At 39.9% G+C, this 19783-nt stretch overlaps 1 protein-coding gene across 1 annotated transcript in view; it reads left to right on the forward strand.

Moving 5' to 3' along the window:
* Positions 1 to 19783, forward strand: part of suclg1 (succinate-CoA ligase GDP/ADP-forming subunit alph) — an 86517-nt gene that overhangs the window by 45975 nt on the left and 20759 nt on the right. Inside the window, exon 8 of the mRNA XM_061988030.2 lies at positions 14166 to 14354. Within this exon, the coding sequence (XP_061844014.1) occupies positions 14166 to 14354 (189 nt within the window). The remainder of the gene's footprint in view (positions 1 to 14165; positions 14355 to 19783) is intronic.

A 19783-nucleotide genomic window follows, 5' to 3' on the forward strand; every position in this document is an offset into this window, starting at 1 on the left:
CCGAGCATGCTCCTCTGCTCGTAAAACCAGCAATGCCATGACGTGACGACGTGCCGTCATGCCAGTTAAAAAAAAGGGGTGCGGGCGGGGCGGAAACCGGTACTTTTTAGAGGTGGTATAGTACCGAATATGATTCATTAGTACCGCAGTACTATACGAATACCGGTACAACCCTAGTGCAGTGTAAGAAGAGCAACGCGACAAAAAGAGCAGATAATTGACGTTTTAAAATCCAGACAAGACCTGCGCTTGTTTTTGCTTTTTGCTGTGCGTTGGTCTTTTGCTTTGTTTTCTTCCTGTGCATTTCTGTGTGTGTTCACGGAGCTTCCAGGCTGAGAAATTGATTTAATTTACTCTCAGCAGCTCTAATGCATGCAAATCTCCTGCAAGCGTCTCAGGAGAATGACTCTCTCCCCTGCACTCTCTTGGCAAATAAAATACAGTCACCCAAAGTGTTGACAGGGAGGCACAGTTCAGATAAAAGGTGCGTGAAAAAGCCCATTAGAGCGAGGGAGTGCGCGACAAAAGCTTTCACTCCAAGTTGACAGTGGAGAACATTGCACAAAGAAATCATGTACTTCATTATTAGGACCAGCACAGAGCTGTAACTGCTTCCTTTAAAAATGAAGACATAACTATTAGAGGTAGGACTCTTTAAGCACCTCACCATATAAACCGATGCTGATTTTTGGGGTGACAATTCGATTCAGGATTCATTCTCAATTCAACAAAATTCTAGATTAAAACCGATTCTCACAATGTATCATTTGTTATAGTAATTATAATAAAACATTTTTAAAACAGGCTGCAGGTTACAAAACCTCATTTTGGTTGCTGACAATTAACCTATACCTAAGAAATGTCATGTCTGTGTGATCATGTTTTGTTTTAGTAATGTTCGGTTTAAATTTTGGACTTTTTGTGCACTTTTGTTTTGTTTTGTCACCATAGCAACCATTAGTTTCACCTGTCACGTCACGCACCTGTTCCACGTTTGGACTCATTGTGCACTCTTGTCACCATAGCAACCATTAGTTTTCACCTGTCACGTCACGCACCTGTTTCACGTTTCGAGTCACGCACCTGCTTTCACTAATCATGTCCATAGTATTTAAGTTCATTCATTTTCTGTTGTTCGTTCTGACGACGCACCCCATATATGCTTCTGCACACCCTTATGATCCTTGCTGCTCCTTTTTCATGCCGGTTCCATGCCAAGTAAGTTTTTGTTTCTCAAGCCACAGTTAATGTTTTGTTTAATTGTTCATAGTTTCCGCCACTGTGCGTGCTTTTCATTTGTACTTTTTTGCTATAGTCTTTTGGTTTCATAGCTTATTCTCATCCATTGTGCGCGCTTTTTGTTTGATCTTTTTTTAATAAATAAATCATGTACCTTGGTTCCCGTCTCGCCCGTGCCAACTTTCCGTTGCATCCCGGAAAAGCAAACTCCCCAGACCAAGTCCTGACAAGAAATAGCCGGAAAACGGCCTTTAAAAAAAAAAAATTCTTTAAAATAAATTACCGTATTTTTCGGACCATAGGGCACACCGGATTAAAAGGCGCACTGCCGATGAGCGGGTCTAGTCAGGTCTTTTTTTCATACAAAAAGGTGCACCGGATTATAAGGCGCATTAAAGGGGTCGTATGATTTTTTTCTAAATGTGAAACACTTCCTTATGGTCTCCATAACATGTGATGGTGGTTCTCTGGTCAAAATGTTGCAAAGATTATGTTTTACACATCATCTTCAAGTCGCTTTCTGACAGTCGCTTGAGGATGCGCCGTTTTGTGGGCGGTCTTATTTACGTGGCTCACCTTCGACAGCGTCTTCTCCCCGTCATCTTTGTTGAAGCGGTGTAGCGTGCAAGGACGGGGGTGAAAGAAGTGTCAAAAGATGGAGCTAACTGTTTTAATGACATTCAGACTTTACTTCAATCAATAACGGAGCAGCATCTCCTCATCCGTGGCTCACTAGTGCAACAACAACGCCCGAAATGTGTCCCGTGATAAACCGTCTGACTGGAACTCTCTAATAACTAAAGTTCCTTGGGTGAATAATGTAAACTCACTACACCAGTATGTTTTAGCGCTTTCATAGTCTACTGGCAGATATAAGTTAAAACTTTACACTACTTTATATCAGAAATGGCAACAGCGGAGGATGAATGTCCCATAACAAGAATATAGAGAAAAAGAAGAAGCTTGTCGACACGGACTACAAAGGCGCACATTTTCAGGACTTATGCAGATGCAAAATACAGATCAGCACGTACCAGGAAGTAAGAAAAGTTTATTTTGCATAATATTGCGAAACAAAACGCCAGATATGTCTTACCTTATACACACACCATAATCATACTCCTATGTTGAAGGACAGTACAATCCATCAAGCGGTTTGGCTTCATAGCTTACCAAAGTCCTACTAAAACATTTTGATAGATTTTTGAGCGTTGTGTGTAGTGTTCTATATTTTCAATGGAACACATAAAGTTGTGGTGGTGTTTACTTGAATCATATTGCAGTTTACACGTATCTCTTATGTATGACTGCCATCTGCTGGTCACACTTATCATTTCATTTCCAAATAAGATAGCTTCGAGGTCGGTAAGCACAACCAAAATTATGCCGTACATTAGGCGCACCGGGTAATAAGGCGCACTATCGATTTTTGAGAAAATTAAAGGATTTTAAGTGCGCCTTATAGTCCGAAAAATGCGGTAAGTACTAAAAACACAATTTATAAAAATTATAACTCGATTCACAATCGCAATAAATAAGGATTGTGATTTGGATGTGAAGCGATTTCTTCGAGCACGCCTAATTGCCTACTGACAGTAATTGTGGCAGCAACATTTTTCTCATCGCTTTCAGCAGAGGTGTCCAAAGTGTGCCCCGGGGCCATTTGCGACCCCCAGTTAATTTTTTAACAGCCTGCAGCACGTTCTAAAAATACTATTAATACAAATATATAAAATGGCAATAAAAGAGCAAACAGGTGAAGTGTAATGAGAAAAGTTGCACTGTGGATTTTAATAACGCAAAGCTGTCATTGCTCAAAAAACAATAATGAATCGAAATCAATGTCACTGTCAATTATTGACCAATTCTATGCTCCAATTAATATCAAATATTCCACTTCGAAATACTTTTTTGGGGAAAATATTGCATTTTCTGTGTTTGCCATACAAAAACATGTGTTGTTTGACAAAAAGGCATACAATTAACACCAAAAACAACCATGAAAAAATAAACACATATAATTGACAAATAGATGTGAAGTTGATCTACAAAGTATGTATGAAGCATTTTAGTGGGATTTCTATATTTTAAGAACTGTCGTTGCTCAAAAAACAATAATGAATTAATGTTTTATTCTAAAATATTGACCTATTTAAAGCTCCAATTAATTCATATAAAATATTAAACTTTACAATTATTATTTATTTTGAGGGGGGGATGGTATTGCATATTGTGTGTCTATGCCATACAAAACAGGGTTTTGACAAAAAAGGCATAAAACAAAAAACTTTATGAAAGCACATAAGCCTAAAGTTGATATAGAGATTTAAGCGTTGAATGGGGGGGAAAAAAACCCTTGTAGGTCCCCGCGAAAATATCCCAATAGCCCCCGTAAGCTTAGATTTTTTTAGTGTGCAGCCCTCAGTGGAAAACGTTTGGACACCCCTGACGTGCAGTCTTCTACTGACTTCATGTCACTGTTGCTAAATAACGTGTTCAAACTGTAAAATGTGAACTATTATTTAACCTACTCAGTGGCCTAGTGGTTAGAGTGTCCGCCCTGAGATCGGTAGGTTGTGAGTTCAAACCCCGGCCGAGTCATACCAAAGACTATAAAAATGGGACCCATTACCTCCCTGCTTGGCACTCAGCATCAAGGGTTGGAATTGGAGGTTAAATCACCAAAAATGATTCCCGGGCGGGGCACCGCTGCTGCCCACTGCTGCCCACTGCTCCCCTTACCTCCCAGGGGTTGATCAAGGGGATGGGTCAAATGCAGAGGACAAATTTCACCACACCTAGTATGTGTGACAATCATTGGTACTTTAAAGGCCTACTGAACTGCGATTTTCTTATTTAAACGGGGATAGCAGGTCCATTCTATGTGTCATACTTGATCATTTCGCGATATTGCCATATTTTTGCTGAAAGGATTTAGTTGAGAACATCGACGATAAAGTTTGCAACTTTTGGTCGCTATTAAAAAAGCCTTGCCTGTACCGGAAGTAGCAGACGAGTAGCGTGACGTCACAGGTTGTGGAGCTCCTCACATCTGCACATTGTTTACAATCATGGCCACCAGCAGCGAGAGCGATTCGGACCGAGAAAGCGACGATTTCCCCATTAATTTGAGCGAGGATGAAAGATTTGTGAATGAGGAAAGTGAGAGTGAAGGACTAGAGGGCAGTGGGAGCGATTCAGATAGGGAAGAAGCTGTGAGAGGCGGGTGGGACCTGATATTCAGCTGAGAATGACTAAAACAGTAAATAAACACAAGACATATATATACTCTGTTAGCCACAACACAACCAGGCTTATATTTAATATGCCACAAATTAATCCGGCATAATAAACACCTCCCCCCTCCCGTCCATATAACCCGCCAATACAACTCAAACACCTGCACAACACACTCAATCCCACAGCCCAAAGTACCGTTCACCTCCCCAAAGTTCATACAGCACATATATTTCCCCAAAGTCTCCAAAGTTATCTACGTGACATGCACATAGCGGCACGCACGTACGGGCAAGCGATCAAATGTTTGGAAGCCGCAGCTGCATGCGTACTCACGGTACCGTGTCTGCGTATCCAACTCAAAGTCCTCCTGGTAAGAGTCTCTGTTGTCCCAGTTCTCCACAGGCCAATGGTAAAGCTTGACTGTCATCTTTCGGGAATGTAAACAATGAAACACCGGCCGTGTTTGTGTTGCTGAAGTCGGCCGCAATACACCGCTTCCCACCTACAGCTTTCTTCTTTGCTGTCTCCATTGTTCATTGAACAAATTGCAAAAGATTCACCAACACAGATGTCCAAAATACTGTCGAATTTTGCGATGAAAACAGACGACTTAATAGCTGGCCACCATGCTGTCCCAAAATGTCCTCCACAATCCGTGACGTCACACGCTGACGTCATCATACCGAGACGTTTTCAGCAGGATATTTCGCGCGAAATTTAAAATTGCACTTTAGTAAGCTAACCCGGCCGTATTGGCATGTGTTGCAATGTTAAGATTTCATCATTGATGTATAAACTATCAGACTCCGTGGTCGGTAGTAGTGGGTTTTAATAGGCCTTTAACTTTAAATTATTTGGTATGCTGCGTATGATCTACTCGGACTGCGTGCGCAAGTGATAACGAGTCAAAGTGGTACAGACCGCCCTTTTTAAATGAAGTTTGTGTGTGAACTATGGAGACAGTCATTTACTGCACATCCATGTAATGTTTTACTATGTTGTGGAACATGCAGCACACAACTATAACATGTACCTTATTTTCTATGAAATACTAAAAGGAAGGTTCTAGACCAGGAATGTCAAACAAGCGGCTCGCGGGCCAGATCTGAGACAGAGACTGCTGTTCTCAACTTGTCAACTGAATGTTGCAATAGCAATTTTGTTAGTCGGGTCGATACAAGGCCGAGCAAGCAAGAGGTACACTGTAAAGCGGGGTTGTGGCTCCTCCCCCTTGACACAACGTAAAACCTACTATTTTATGTCTTCTTCTTTGAACACAGCGTGATTTGGCATCCTCATTTCCACAAAATGTCTTTGTCAAAAAAGAAAAAAGTAGACAGAGTGCAAATTGTTCCCTGAAAAATTATTTTTTTTATTTTTTATTCACGGAAGTGAATGGGAAACCAGACATTTTTGCAACTTTTCTCTACAATGAGCATCAATAAAACAAAGTACCGTATTTTCCGCACCATAAGGCGCCCTGGGTTATAAGCCGCGCCTTCAATGAACGGCATATTTCAAAACTTTGTCCACCTATAAGCCGCCCCGTGTTGTAAGCCGCATCTAACTGCGCTAAAGGAATGTCAAAAAAACAGTCAGATAGGTCAGTCAAACTTTAATAATATATTAAAAACCAGCGTGATGTGGGCGCGCATGGAGTCGTATATCAACATGGACGGAGCTGCGTGAAAAAAGCCACCCGGCCTCTTCGCGTAAACTTACCTTAACCATTCGCTCATCTTTTCTTCATCCAGCCATCCCTTCGAGTTAGCTTTTATGATGACGCCGGCTGGAAAGGTCTCTTTTGGCAAGGTCTTCCTTTTGAATATCACCATGGGTGGAAGTTTCTGGCCATTAGCATGGCAAGCTAGAACCACAGTGAAGGATGACTTCTCATTCCCTGTGGTGCGAATATTCACCGTACATGCTCCCGTTGTATCCACAGTGCGGTTCACAGGAATATCAAAAGTCAGTGGAACCTCGTCCATGTTGATAATGTTCTCTGGCCGGATCTTTTTTTCAGCTATCTTGTTTTTACAATATGCACGGAAAGTAGCCAGCTTTTCTTGAAAGTCTTTAGGCAGTTGCTGTGAAATAGTAGTCCGTGTGCGGATGGAGAGATTGCGTCTTTTCATGAACCGGAAACCTGTCGCTTAGTAGGAGCCATTTTGTGGTCTTTACAAATGATGGCGGCTGTTTACCGTAGTTGCGAGACCGAAACTTTATGAAAATTAATCTTAATATTAATCCATATATAAAGCGCACCGGGTTAAAAGCCGCACTGTCAGCTTTTGAGTAAATTTGTGGTTTTTAGGTGCGGCTAATAGTGCGGAAAATACGGTAACCCTCAAGGCTCACACTCAACCCCTTGGATAACGTCCTGAAATTGTCTGCCGCTCAAGATGTGACGCCTGATATTGATGCACTTGTGAAAGCTTAAAAATGCCAGTTTTTAGGAGTAAAAATAAGTAACCCCACTTAAAATGCAGCATGAGACACTGCACCTTGATATACTTGTATAAAAACTATTGTCTTGTGTGGAAATGTAAAGAAAGTAAACAGTGTGTGATATACCTTTTGGTTTGTTGAAATTGTTCATGCATTGCAAAGCTTGTATTCTTTTATCAATACTCAGTGATGCCTACAAGGCAGGGAGTAACTCAACTGATTAGTTTCTACCTCAGTTTGTAGGGTTTGTGGAGTTCACACAGGATTAATACATTAGTATTAGTATTTGATACATAGAAGTATGTATTTATTTTGTATTTTGTTCAATCCGAGATAGACTGACTTACATTTTAATGGCTTTGCCGAAGTTCAGTTTGTTCTTTGTGGTGTTTTTGCTGCTGTACCAATTCTTTCCTCAAAATGTTCAACTAACTTGAAGTGTTTTGTCAAGAGTATTATTTGTAATATGTACAGTACAGGCCAAAGGTTTGGACACACCTTCTCATTCAATGCATTTTCTTTATTTTCATGACAATTTACATTGTAGATTGTCACTGAATACATTTAAACTATGAATGAGGAGTTATGTACTTATCAAAAAAAGGTGAAATAACTGAAAACATGTTTTATATTATAGTTTCTTCAAAATAGCCACCCTTTGCCCTGATTACTGCTTTGCACACTCTTGGCATTCTCTCGATGAGCTTCAAGAGTTAGTCACCTGAAAGGGTTTTCACTTCACAGGTGTCATAGTTTTGATGACTTCAGTGACAATCTGCAATGTAAATAGTCATGAAAATAAAGAAAACTCATTGAAATGAGAACGTGTGTCCAACATTTTGGCTTGTCCTGTACATGAGAATATGCTTGTTCCATTTTAGGCCAAAGTAAAAACAGTATATATATATATATATACCGTATTTTCCGCACCATAAGCCGCCCTGGGTTATAAGCCGCGCCTTCAATGAACGGCATATTTCAAAACTTTGTCCACCTATAAGCCGCCCCGTGTTATAAGCCGCATCTAACTGCGCTAAAGGAATGTCAAAAAAACAGTCAGATAGGTCAGTCAAACTTTAATAATATATTAAAAACCAGCGTGATGTGGGCGCGCATGGAGTCGTATATCAACATGGACGGAGCTGCGTGAAAAAAGCCACTCGGCCTCTTCGCGTAAACTTACCTTAACCACTCGCTCATCTTTTCTTCATCCATCCATCCCTTCGAGTTAGCTTTTATGATGACGCCGGCTGGAAAGGTCTCTTTTGGCAAGGTCTTCCTTTTGAATATCACCATGGGTGGAAGTTTCTGGCCATTAGCATGGCAAGCTAGAACCACAGTGAAGGATGACTTCTCATTCCCTGTGGTGCGAATATTCACCGTACGTGCTCCCGTTGTATCCACAGTGCGGTTCACAGGAATATCAAAAGTCAGTGGAACCTCTTCCATGTTGATAATGTTCTCTGGCCGGATCTTTTTTTCAGCTATCTTGTTTTTACAACATGCACGGAAAGTAGCCAGCTTTTCTTGAAAGTCTTTAGGCAGTTGCTGTGAAATAGTAGTCCGTGTGCGGATGGAGAGATTGCGTCTTTTCATGAACCGGAAACCTGTCGCTTAGTAGGAGCCATTTTGTGGTCTTTACAGATGTAAACACACAAAGGAAATGAAACATAATATCCGCGCGCTTCTTCTTCTTCTATGGGGGCGGGTGGTTGCTTACAGTAGAAGAAGAAGCGCTTCCTCTTCTATGGGGGCGGGTGCTTACCTTGGCGGTTGCTTGCGTAGAAGAAGAAGCACTTCCTCTTCTACCGGGAAAAAAGATGGCGGCTGTTTACCGTAGTTGCGAGACCGAAACTTTATGAAAATGAATCTTAGTATTAATCCATATATAAAGCGCACCGGGTTATAAGCCGCACTGTCAGCTTTTGAGTAAATTTGTGGTTTTTAGGTGCGGCTAATAGTGCGGAAAATACGGTAGATATATATTTATATATATATATATGAAATTGCCGTATTTTTAAATTATTATGCCATGATTTTACTAGTCCGGTTCACGTGGGAAAATATTTTCCTTCATGTGACCCCTGATCTAAAATGAGTTTGACACCCCTGATCTAGACAATAAAACCTACATTTAGTACACCACTATGCGGTGGTAGACGCAAGAAAACATATTTTGCAGGAAGTTGGATGTCAAAGTTGACCAACTTCTCGGTTTATGGCCAGAACCTTCCGCTACCCAGGTCAGAGGCAGAATTTATAATTGTGAATTGACTTTCACCAAGTCCAAGGAGATGCAGCAGCTCGCTATGTCAATATAGCAGCATAAGCTAGTTAGCTTTCTATGTTCACGGCGCCGCTAAAAACAGTTTGTCTGCGTTAGTGCTTATAATAACATTGTTGTTAATAGTCAAGTCAAAAGATTTGAATGGAGTATTGTTAGCAGTTTTTAGATAGTTTTTTTAGAGGGCTTTATGGGAGGAATAGTGTCCTCCCATTAGCTACATTTTTATCCACCTTGTACTTGCCAAATTTAAAAAATAAGTGTTCTCTTGTTTAGATAAGGATTGTAAATGATAAACACTTGAAAAAAAATAAAAATAATAATAATAGTAATATTGTGTAAAATGCAACCTGAGGGTTCCTGGTCCGATCCCCGGCTTCCGCCATCCTGATCAGGTCCATTGTGTCCTTGAGCAAGGCACTTCACCCTTGCTCCTGATGGGTCGTGGTTAGGGCCTTGCATGGCAGCTCCCGCCATCAGTGTGTGAATGTGGAAATAGTGCCAAAGCGTTTTGAGTACCTTGAAGGTAGAAAAGCGCCATACAAGTATAACCCATTTACCATAATCATGTGTATTATTCTTTAATGAGAATATCTTAGTTAATCTGTGGATACCGCAATTGTACGAATTCCATGAAAACAGTGTCAGACTTTATGATGCTGTGCATATTTCAAGGTTCAGTGGGTGTCAATTTGTGCCGTGCTTGCCAACATAATACGGTATTAAAAGTCACTCGTATCAAAGGTCTGCCAAGCGTTGCTGGTGTTTGGCTAGATCCAGAAATGGGTCTTACACGGGAGAAGCGTATGATAATTTGCTTGAGTATCTTGCACATAAGCTTGCATGAAGGTTTAGTGAAATTTATTTTCCTCCCATTTCAGCCTCATGACTTTTAGCCCCAGCTTGTCTCCGTGCAAGCTGACATAAACCTTTTTGTAATTCGGTAGAAACAACACTGCATAGTAAAGCGGTTGAGCGAGATAAACGCCAGGCCTTTAATGCCGATGCAACCATGTCAGTGTCATCAGCTCTTATTTCTGCTCCTAGCCTCTCTTTGTAATCATTTTTATTGAATACCCCGCTCCCAGGGAATCACCTTATAGGTTTCATGATGGAAGTATCGGAACTGCCGACAGCATCAGACAAAAGACTAAAGAGTAAAGGGAATACTGTCTATGCCCCTTTGGTCTGAAAGTATTATCTGTTGGTGTCCAGGGATGCAAGGATTAATAGAGTAATTAAACTTGTTTCATATAAGAAACACCTGGGACTCAATTCACTGTCTTGTTTATTCTGAACGTGATTAGACTGTGGAGAACCAAATCTATTTGCTTCTTCTTTCTACTAGAACAATTGTAAGTACTATTTTGTTGTCTATCCAGACATTCTTTACCATCTCAATAATGATATGCGTCTTCGTAGTAAGTATGTGCAGGTTTTTAGCTTTGCTTGTAATAGTACTTTCATTTATACAATGGTACCTCTAAGGGAAGGATATTCAACGCAATTGTTTCTGGGGCCACATTTCCAGAAAGCTACGGACTTCAACAGCATTCTTGATGTTTTTTGGCATAATTCCAATGAAACTTTTTCAAAACAGGTTACAAGTTAGAACAGCTCCTTCTGGTTGCGTGGAGATGGCCTAAAACGTTTTATACAGGTAAAAGCCAGTAAATTAGAATATTTTGAAAAACTTGATTTATTTCAGTAATTGCATTCAAAAGGTGTAACTTGTACATTATATTTATTCATTGCACACAGACTGATGCATTCAAATGTTTATTTCATTTAATTTTGATGATTTGAAGTGGCAACAAATGAAAATCCAAAATTCCGTGTGTCACAAAATTAGAATATTACTTAAGGCTAATACAAAAAAGGGATTTTTAGAAATGTTGGCCAACTGAAAAGTATGAAAATGAAAAATATGAGCATGTACAATACTCAATACTTGGTTGGAGCTCCTTTTGCCTCAATTACTGCGTTAATGCGGCGTGGCATGGAGTCGATGAGTTTCTGGCACTGCTCAGGTGTTATGAGAGCCCAGGTTGCTCTGATAGTGGCCTTCAACTCTTCTGCGTTTTTGGGTCTGGCATTCTGCATCTTCCTTTTCACAATACCCCACAGATTTTCTATGGGGCTAAGGTCAGGGGAGTTGGCGGGCCAATTTAGAACAGAAATACCATGGTCCGTAAACCAGGCACGGGTAGATTTTGCGCTGTGTGCAGGCGCCAAGTCCTGTTGGAACTTGAAATCTCCATCTCCATAGAGCAGGTCAGCAGCAGGAAGCATGAAGTACTCTAAAACTTGTTGGTAGACGGCTGCGTTGACCCTGGATCTCAGGAAACAGAGTGGACCGACACCAGCAGATGACATGGCACCCCAAACCATCACCCATCCATGCAAATTTTGCATTTCCTTTGGAAATCGAGGTCCCAGAGTCTGGAGGAAGACAGGAGAGGCACAGGATCCACGTTGCCTGAAGTCTAGTGTAAAGTTTCCACCATCAGTGATGGTTTGGGGTGCCATGTCAACCCTGACCCTAACCCTAACCCTAACCCCGATTTTTTAAAATTATGGATCGATTTAGAATTTGGATGTGAATGGATTTTTTGTTTGTGTACCCCTGTTTATTAACATTCCTCATATTTCCAACAGGAAATAATTAATGCAGTTCATGAGAAAGTGCAAAGAAAAACTTTCTCCCTTTGACTACATGTTATCAGTTATTATCTATGTATACAAACCCCGTTTCCTTATGAGTTGGGAAATTGTGTTAGATGTAAATATAAACGGAATACAATGATTTGCAAATCATTTTCAACCCATATTCAGTTGAATATGCTACAAAGACAAGATATTTGATGTTCAAACTGATAAACTTTTTTTTTTTTGCAAATAATCATTAACTTTAGAATTTGATGCCAGCAACACGTGACAAAGACGTTGGGAAAGGTGGCAATAAATACTGATAAAGTTGAGGAATGCTCATCAAACACTTATTTGGAACATCCCACAGGTGTGCAGGCTAATTGGGAACAGGTGGGTGCCATGATTGGGTATAAAAGTAGATTCCATGAAATGCTCAGTCATTCACAAACAAGGATGGGGCGAGGGTCACCACTTTGTCAACAAATGTGTGAGCAAATTGTTGAACAGTTTAAGAAAAACCTTTCTCAACCAGCTATTGCAAGGAATTTAGGGATCTCACCATCTACGGTCCGTAATATCATCAAAGGGTTCAGAGAATCTGGAGAAATCACTGCACGTAAGCAGCTAAGCCCGTGACCTTCGATCCCTCAGGCTGTACTGCATCAACAAGCGACATCAGTGTGTAAAGGATATCACCACTTTGGCTCAGGAACACTTCAGAAACCCACTGTCAGTAACTACAGTTGTTCGCTACATCTGTAAGTGCAAGTTAAAACTTTCCTATGCAAGGCGAAAACCGTTTATCAACAACACCCAGAAACGCCGTCGGCTTCGCTGGGCCTGAGCTCATCTAAGATGGACTGATACAAAGTGGAAAAGTGTTCTGTGGTCTGACGAGTCAACATTTCAAATTGTTTTTGGAAACTGTGGACGTCGTGTCCTCCGGACCAAAGAGGAAAAGAACCAGCCGGATTGTTATAGGCGCAAAGTTGAAAAGCCAGCATCTGTGATGGTATGGGGGTGTATTAGTGCCCAAGACATGGGTAACTTACACATCTGTGAAGGCGCCATTAATGCTGAAAGGTACATACAGGTTTTGGAGCAACATATGTTGCCATCCAAGCAACGTTACCATGGACGCCCCTGCTTATTTCAGCAAGACAATGCCAAGCCACGTGTTACATCAACGTGGCTTCATAGTAAAAGAGTGCAGGTACTAGACTGGCCTGACTGTAGTATAGACCTGTCTCCCATTGAAAATGTGTGGCGCATTATGAAGCCTAAAATAGCACAACGGAGACCCCCGGACTGTTGAACAACTTAAGCTGTACATCAAGCAAGAATGGCAAAGAATTCCACCTGAGAAGCTTAAAAAATGTGTCTCCTCAGTTCCCAAACGTTTACTGAGTGTTGTTAAAAGGAAAGGCCATGTAACACAGTGGTGAACATGCCCTTTCCCAAGTACTTTGGCACGTGTTGCAGCCATGAAATTCTAAGTTAATTATTATTTGCAAAAAAAAAAATACAGTTTATGAGTTTGAACATCAAATATGTTGTCTTTGTAGTGCATTCAATTGAATATGGGTTGAAAAGGATTTGCAAATCATTGTATTCCGTTTATATTTACATCTAACACAATTTCCCAACTCATATGGAAACGGGGTTTATACATTTTGTTTTTTGTCAAGATGGGGTGCGGAGTGTACATTAATGAGACTGATTTTGATTTGAGCAAATGGCTGCCATTAAACATAAAGGGGTGTGAGTACTTTTCGTATGTGCACCCTCAATAACCTTTTTATCCTTCTTACAGTGTTTTGACTTGAAATGAAATATTCGCACTCTTCACCTTGGAAATGATCCGAACTGAACAGCCCATCCATCACCGAGCAAGCGGCGTAGACGCGCACTGAGCTAATCAGCGGCCGCATGACTAATTGCCATCTCAGAAAAGAGATGATATGAGATGGCAGACCTATCTGGTCATCCACCAACCCATGCAATTAAACTGCTTGATTGACCCTTTGTTTTAATATTGCGGGGCTGAGACGCAGACGGCTGCTGAGATAAGCCTCTTATCATCAGGACTCTGTAATGGGAGGACATGGGTTGTTTAATTTCTAATGAATGAATAAAATGCAGGTGCAGAAAAAAAACTGCCCTGATTTATGCATCCCCTCGCCCCTCTTTCCCCTTTATTTATTTATGTCCTGCCTACCAGGTAGCCATTTGGTTGCTTTGCTAACTACCCTCAAATGAGATAATTTCCCTTTTATTTAATCTTAACCTTTTTTTCCCCCAGGGTGCTAACGCTAAGCCTGTGGTGTCCTTCATCGCGGGGCTAACTGCGCCTCCCGGGCGAAGGATGGGTCACGCAGGTGCCATCATTGCCGGAGGAAAAGGAGGCGCCAAAGAGAAAATTGCAGCTCTGCAGTCAGCCAGAGTGGTCGTCAGCATGTCCCCTGCCCAGCTCGGCAGCACTATGTTCAAGGTAAGTCTGACTTGGGGAAAAAACAACAAAATAGTTAAACAATCTGGTGTGCAGATACTTCTTGTCTTCAAATTCAGATATTTTCCTGGAAAGCAGTTTAAAATGCATCTAAGAAAACAAGTTTACACTCACAAAAATTACATATTTCACTGGTAAAACAAAATTAACTTAATGACACCAATATGATGCTGTTGGATCAAAACATATTTTATTGTAACCAAAATGAGATTTTTCTAAATTTGAGTTGTACCAGTACCAAAATGTATTTTGATACTTTTCTAAATGAAGGGTACCACAAAAAATGGCATTATGAGCTTTATTTTAACAAAAAAATGTACGGTACATGAAACATATGTTTCTTATTGCAATCGAAGAACAATGTTGTCCTTAAATAAAATAGTGAACATACTAAACAACTTGTATTTTAGTAGTACGTAAACAAACAAAGACTCCTAATTAGTCGGTTGACGTATGCAGTAACATATTGTGTCATTTATCTACCTATTATTTTGTCAACATTATGAGGGACAAGCTGTAAAAATTAATTATTAATTTACTTGTTCATTTACTGTTAATATCTGATTATTTTCTGTTTCAACATGTTCTATCTACACTTCTGTTAAAATGTAATAATCACTTATTCTTCTCTTGTTTGATACTTTACATTAGTTTTGGATTATACCACAAATTTAGGTATCAATCCTATACCAAGTAGTTACAGGATCATACATTGGTCATATTCAAAGTCCTCATGTGTCCAGGGACGTATTTTCTGAGTTTTTATAAACATGAATTTAAAAAGAAAAAAGATTTTGTGACGATAAAAAATATTGATGTAATCATAGTAGTATCAACTAGATACACTCTTGTACTTGGTATCATTACAGTGGATGTCAGGTGTAGATCCACCCGTAGCATTTGTTTACATTCAGGAGCGCTATGTTTTGTTAGCAGTGACGCCGATAAGCTATTGTATTCTCCTACGGTGTGTAGTGAAGCATGTTTAGCTATTCCTCGTCCTGCAGGGATGATACTTGTAAGAAACGTACTTATTTGTCACCATGGAGGCCAGAATTAGTGATTTAGAAGTAGCTAAAACACTTCCGACTACGGATGGACGCTAGCTTCTAGCTAGCTAGCAATGTTTTAAAGCACCTCTTCTTGAGGGTGTTTCAGTGTTATAACTTCACCTTTATCTTTACTTTTTAGACCAAAATGCATCCGTTCTCCCTTTTCTGTCTACACAATGTGTCTGTTTGTAAGTACTCCGTGTGTGTGCGCTGCCGAACATGCTCCTCTGTTCGTAAAACCAGCAATGTCACGACGTGACGACACGCCGTCATGCCTGTAAAAAATAAAATATTGCGAACCGTTAATTTTCAAACAGAGTATAGTACCGTTTTTGATTCATTAGTACTGCGATACTATACTAGTACCGGTATACCGTACAACCCTATTTACAATCCATATATGAGACAAGAAGACACGTGTTTTCTTTTTTTTATGCATTATAAATCGTACATAAACTAGCAAAAGTCAGCTAGCAATGCCGCTGATGTGACCGCTTTTTTCCGTCATTCTAAAAAACATCCAAAAGCCTCCATGAACGTTTTATATAAACGCTGTAAATATATAATGTCGTAACAGGAACATCCATAATAACATGTAGTATTTACGTATTTTGCTCTTTTTTTTAAAGCATACGGTGGTGTATTAATTTTACAGACGCATCACAACATTCGCTTTTCCCTACAACAACAACACTACAAATCGTGGCAGACTTCATTAGAGACAACAAAGACTACTTTAATACAAATGACAATGCTGAAACTTACATTTTTTGAGCCTGAATATACAGAGGATGAAATACAAGTTTTAGAAGCTGTGTGCTAAACAGATCCAGATGTAGCAGTATTGCTAAGTGCTGAACAAAATATACAAACTACAAACATTAATGATGCGCGATACCACCGATTGTCTTACCGATCTAATACAGAGTAAAATTCAGGCTGAAATCGGTGATACCGATCCGATAGCGATATTTTGTGCAATTATGTGTGTGTGGTAAAATTGAAAAACGAGTCTGTTTCAATTGTTGCGGCTCTTGGGGAATCGTCTTCAATTAATATGTAAATCACAAGGCAAAACTAATAAAATTTTGCACTGAATGCGTTATTTTATTTATATTCAGCTCTGTATGTCGTGTCTCCAGATAGTATACAAACATTACCCCTTTAAAATATTGAGTGATTCATTTTAATTGCCAGTAATTTTCATAAATAAACAAATGACGGACTGAATTACATTACACACCCCAGGCCGTAGAAATAGTGGGTCTTACTAATCGCATTTCATTGACACAAAATCTCAATCATTTAGTTACTTTACATTAAGTTCCTGTTAATGATACATATTTTCTCAAATAACTAAAGTGTAGATATTTGGATTTGGTAATCGATGTTGGAGCATAAAGATCTGGTATTGTGCTATCAATCTGCACATCATGTTGGAGCATAAAGATCTGGTATCGTGCTATCGATCTGCATAGTACTGCTTCCACTGGGATGTTTATATCTTCCCATTTAGAAGAATTCATCATAATCCTCACGCAGGTAAAAAAAAAAAGGTGCTGCAAACGGGCTTGTTTTCGTGTCTTTCTCGCCATTACTGAGTTTATGTAGGATGTCAGAGTCAACCAACTTCTCGGTTTATGTCCACAACCTTCTACTATCCAAGTGAGAGGCATGCTTTATAATCTAGAATTAACTTTCACCAACTCCGAGGCGATGCAGCAGCTCACCGGCTCAATATGGCAATATAGCATGTGATCACGGCGCCACTAAAAATAGTTGATCTGCGTCAGCGCTTATAATAACAAATGGCTAATATTTGGTTAATATGCAGATCAGAAGTTGTGTCGATCACACAATGGAATTCTTTACAGAAGGTTTTATACTGAAAATGAAGTAAAAATCACAAACTCCTTTCTCTGTGACTTTTTGTACCGCTTTGCTTCCTCAGCATTGCAAGTCAAGTTTCAACATTTTTATGAAATACACAACATTTTGTCATTATACAGCATTGACTCAATATAAGATGCAAAAAGACACAACACTTGATATCTTAAAGGGGAACATTATCACCAGACCTATGTAAGCGTCAATATATACCTTGATGTTGCAGAAAAAAGACCATATATTTTTTTAACCGATTTCCGAACTCTAAATGGGTGAATTTTGGCGAATTAAACGCTTTTCTATTATTCGCTCTCGGAGCGATGACGTCACGTTGTGACGTCACATCGGGAAGCAATCCGCCATTTTCTCACTTTCGTGTTGTCGGAGGGTGTAACAACACGAACAGGGACGGATTCAAGTTGCACCAGTGGCCCAAAGATGCGAAAGTGGCAAGAAATTGGACGAAATTTGTTCAAAATACGAGGGTGTGGGGAAAGCCGACGAAATGGTCAGTCGTTTGTTCCGCACACTTTACCGACGAAAGCTATGCTACGACAGAGATGGCAAGAATGTGTGGATATCCTGCGACACTCAAAGCAGATGCATTTCCAACGATAAAGTCAATCTGCCGGAGTGTGTGAGCAATTCAGGGACAAAGGACCTCGCTAGCACGGCAAGCAATGGCGGCAGTTTGTTCCCGCAGACGAGCGAGCTAAACCCCCTGGATGTCTTGGCTCACACCGTCCCTTATGCCACCGAAGATGATCAAGAGAAGAAAATCGACCCTAGCTTCCCTGGCCTGCTGACATCAACTCCAAAACTGGACAGATCAGCTTTCAGGAAAAGAGAGCGGATGAGGGTATGTCTACAGAATATATTAATTGATGAAAACTTTATTCATTACTCGCGGTTTTACGTAAAGTATTATACATAAACTGTGTTTACCAATAATTTAGCTTAAAAACATTTATTTTTTTCAATCATTCGAGTACATTCGGGCAGTCTTGTGTAATGCAGTATTTTGTGTCTATTTAGGTATGGTTAACCTGAGTGCTGAAATCGTGGAAAAATATATGTTCTTAGCGCGCCTGAAATGGGCTGTCTGCACTCTCAAAGTGCATGTTGTTGCCAAATGTATTTCATATGCTGTAAACCTAGTTCATAGGTGTTAGTAATTATCTTATCAGCAGGGCCGGCCCGTGGCATAGGCCGTATAGGCAAATGCTAAGGGCGCCGTCCATCAGGGGGCGCCACGCCAGTGCCACAAATGTAGGAGAAAAAAGAAAAAAAAGTTGGTACTATTATTTCTAAATACAAAAAATAATCCCACGTTAATTAAAATGCAAAGTAAAGCCTATATAATAGAAATATTATTTGTTACAACATTGCACACACCCCCCCCCGCACGGTGCGCCCCCTCCCTTCCCGTATCATGACTCTTTTTGGACGTCACCACATCAAAAAATCAACACAAGATGTCAAAACGGCCAAAACTGTCAGGTGCCCAGGGAAGAAAAAAAGAGAAAAGAAGAGGAGGAGAAACGAGAAAAGACAGAGGTAGCAGGTAGGTAACGTTAGCCTACATGAAATGATTTGTCTGTTACAGAATGTGATAGTAACCTGGCTTTTTAGCATTAAGCTAATGTTACATGACTCGGCAATTGCTAATCAATAAATAGCTAGTTCTGTTTTAACGTCGGGTTAATATTGTGGAGGGGGCTAAATTGTTATGGAAAATAATAATGTAACATTAGGTAATTACAGTACTCCCACCTTACATTCCTCAGGGACATTTGTATTAGATCTTTTAAGCAGGTGTTTTTTGTTTACATTGTTATTGCCTTCTGGTTAGCTAATGTTTGCCCTGCAGGTAATAGTCACTTTTCCACCCCTTTATATATTAGGTATAGTTGTAAGCCTAGTTGTTAAAGTGCACATCATTAATGTTAATTAAGCAATATGTATGTAAAAAATATTGTATTTTATATATTCATTTTTAATTTTTTGCATTCATTTATTTATTCATATTTTTTTTTATCTTGTTAACTATTCTGATTGTTAATTTGCTTTCTTTAAGTAAAAAAAAGGTCAAAGACAAAGCTATTCGGTTTCTTGTGAGTATATACACTTCACTGCCGATGTGGGGGGGGGCGCCACCTAAAATCTTGCCTAGGGCGCCAGATTGGTTAGGGCCGGGCCTGCTTATCAGACAGTGTTAAGCCGCTGAAATCCGAGTCTGAATCCGAGCTAATGTCGCTATACCTTGCTGTTTGTTTGTATTGGCATCACTGTGTGACGTCACAGGAAAATGGACGGGTGTAAATAACAATGGTTAAAATCAGGCACTTTGAAGCTTTTTTTAGGGATATTGCGTGATGGGTAAAATTTTGAAAAAAACTTTGAAAAATAAAATAAGCCACTGGGAACTGATTTTTAATGGTTTTAACCCTTCTGAAATTGTGATAATGTTCC

The sequence above is a fragment of the Nerophis lumbriciformis genome, linkage group LG27 (assembly GCF_033978685.3).
Source record: "Nerophis lumbriciformis linkage group LG27, RoL_Nlum_v2.1, whole genome shotgun sequence".
Taxonomy (NCBI): Eukaryota; Metazoa; Chordata; class Actinopteri; order Syngnathiformes; family Syngnathidae; genus Nerophis; species Nerophis lumbriciformis.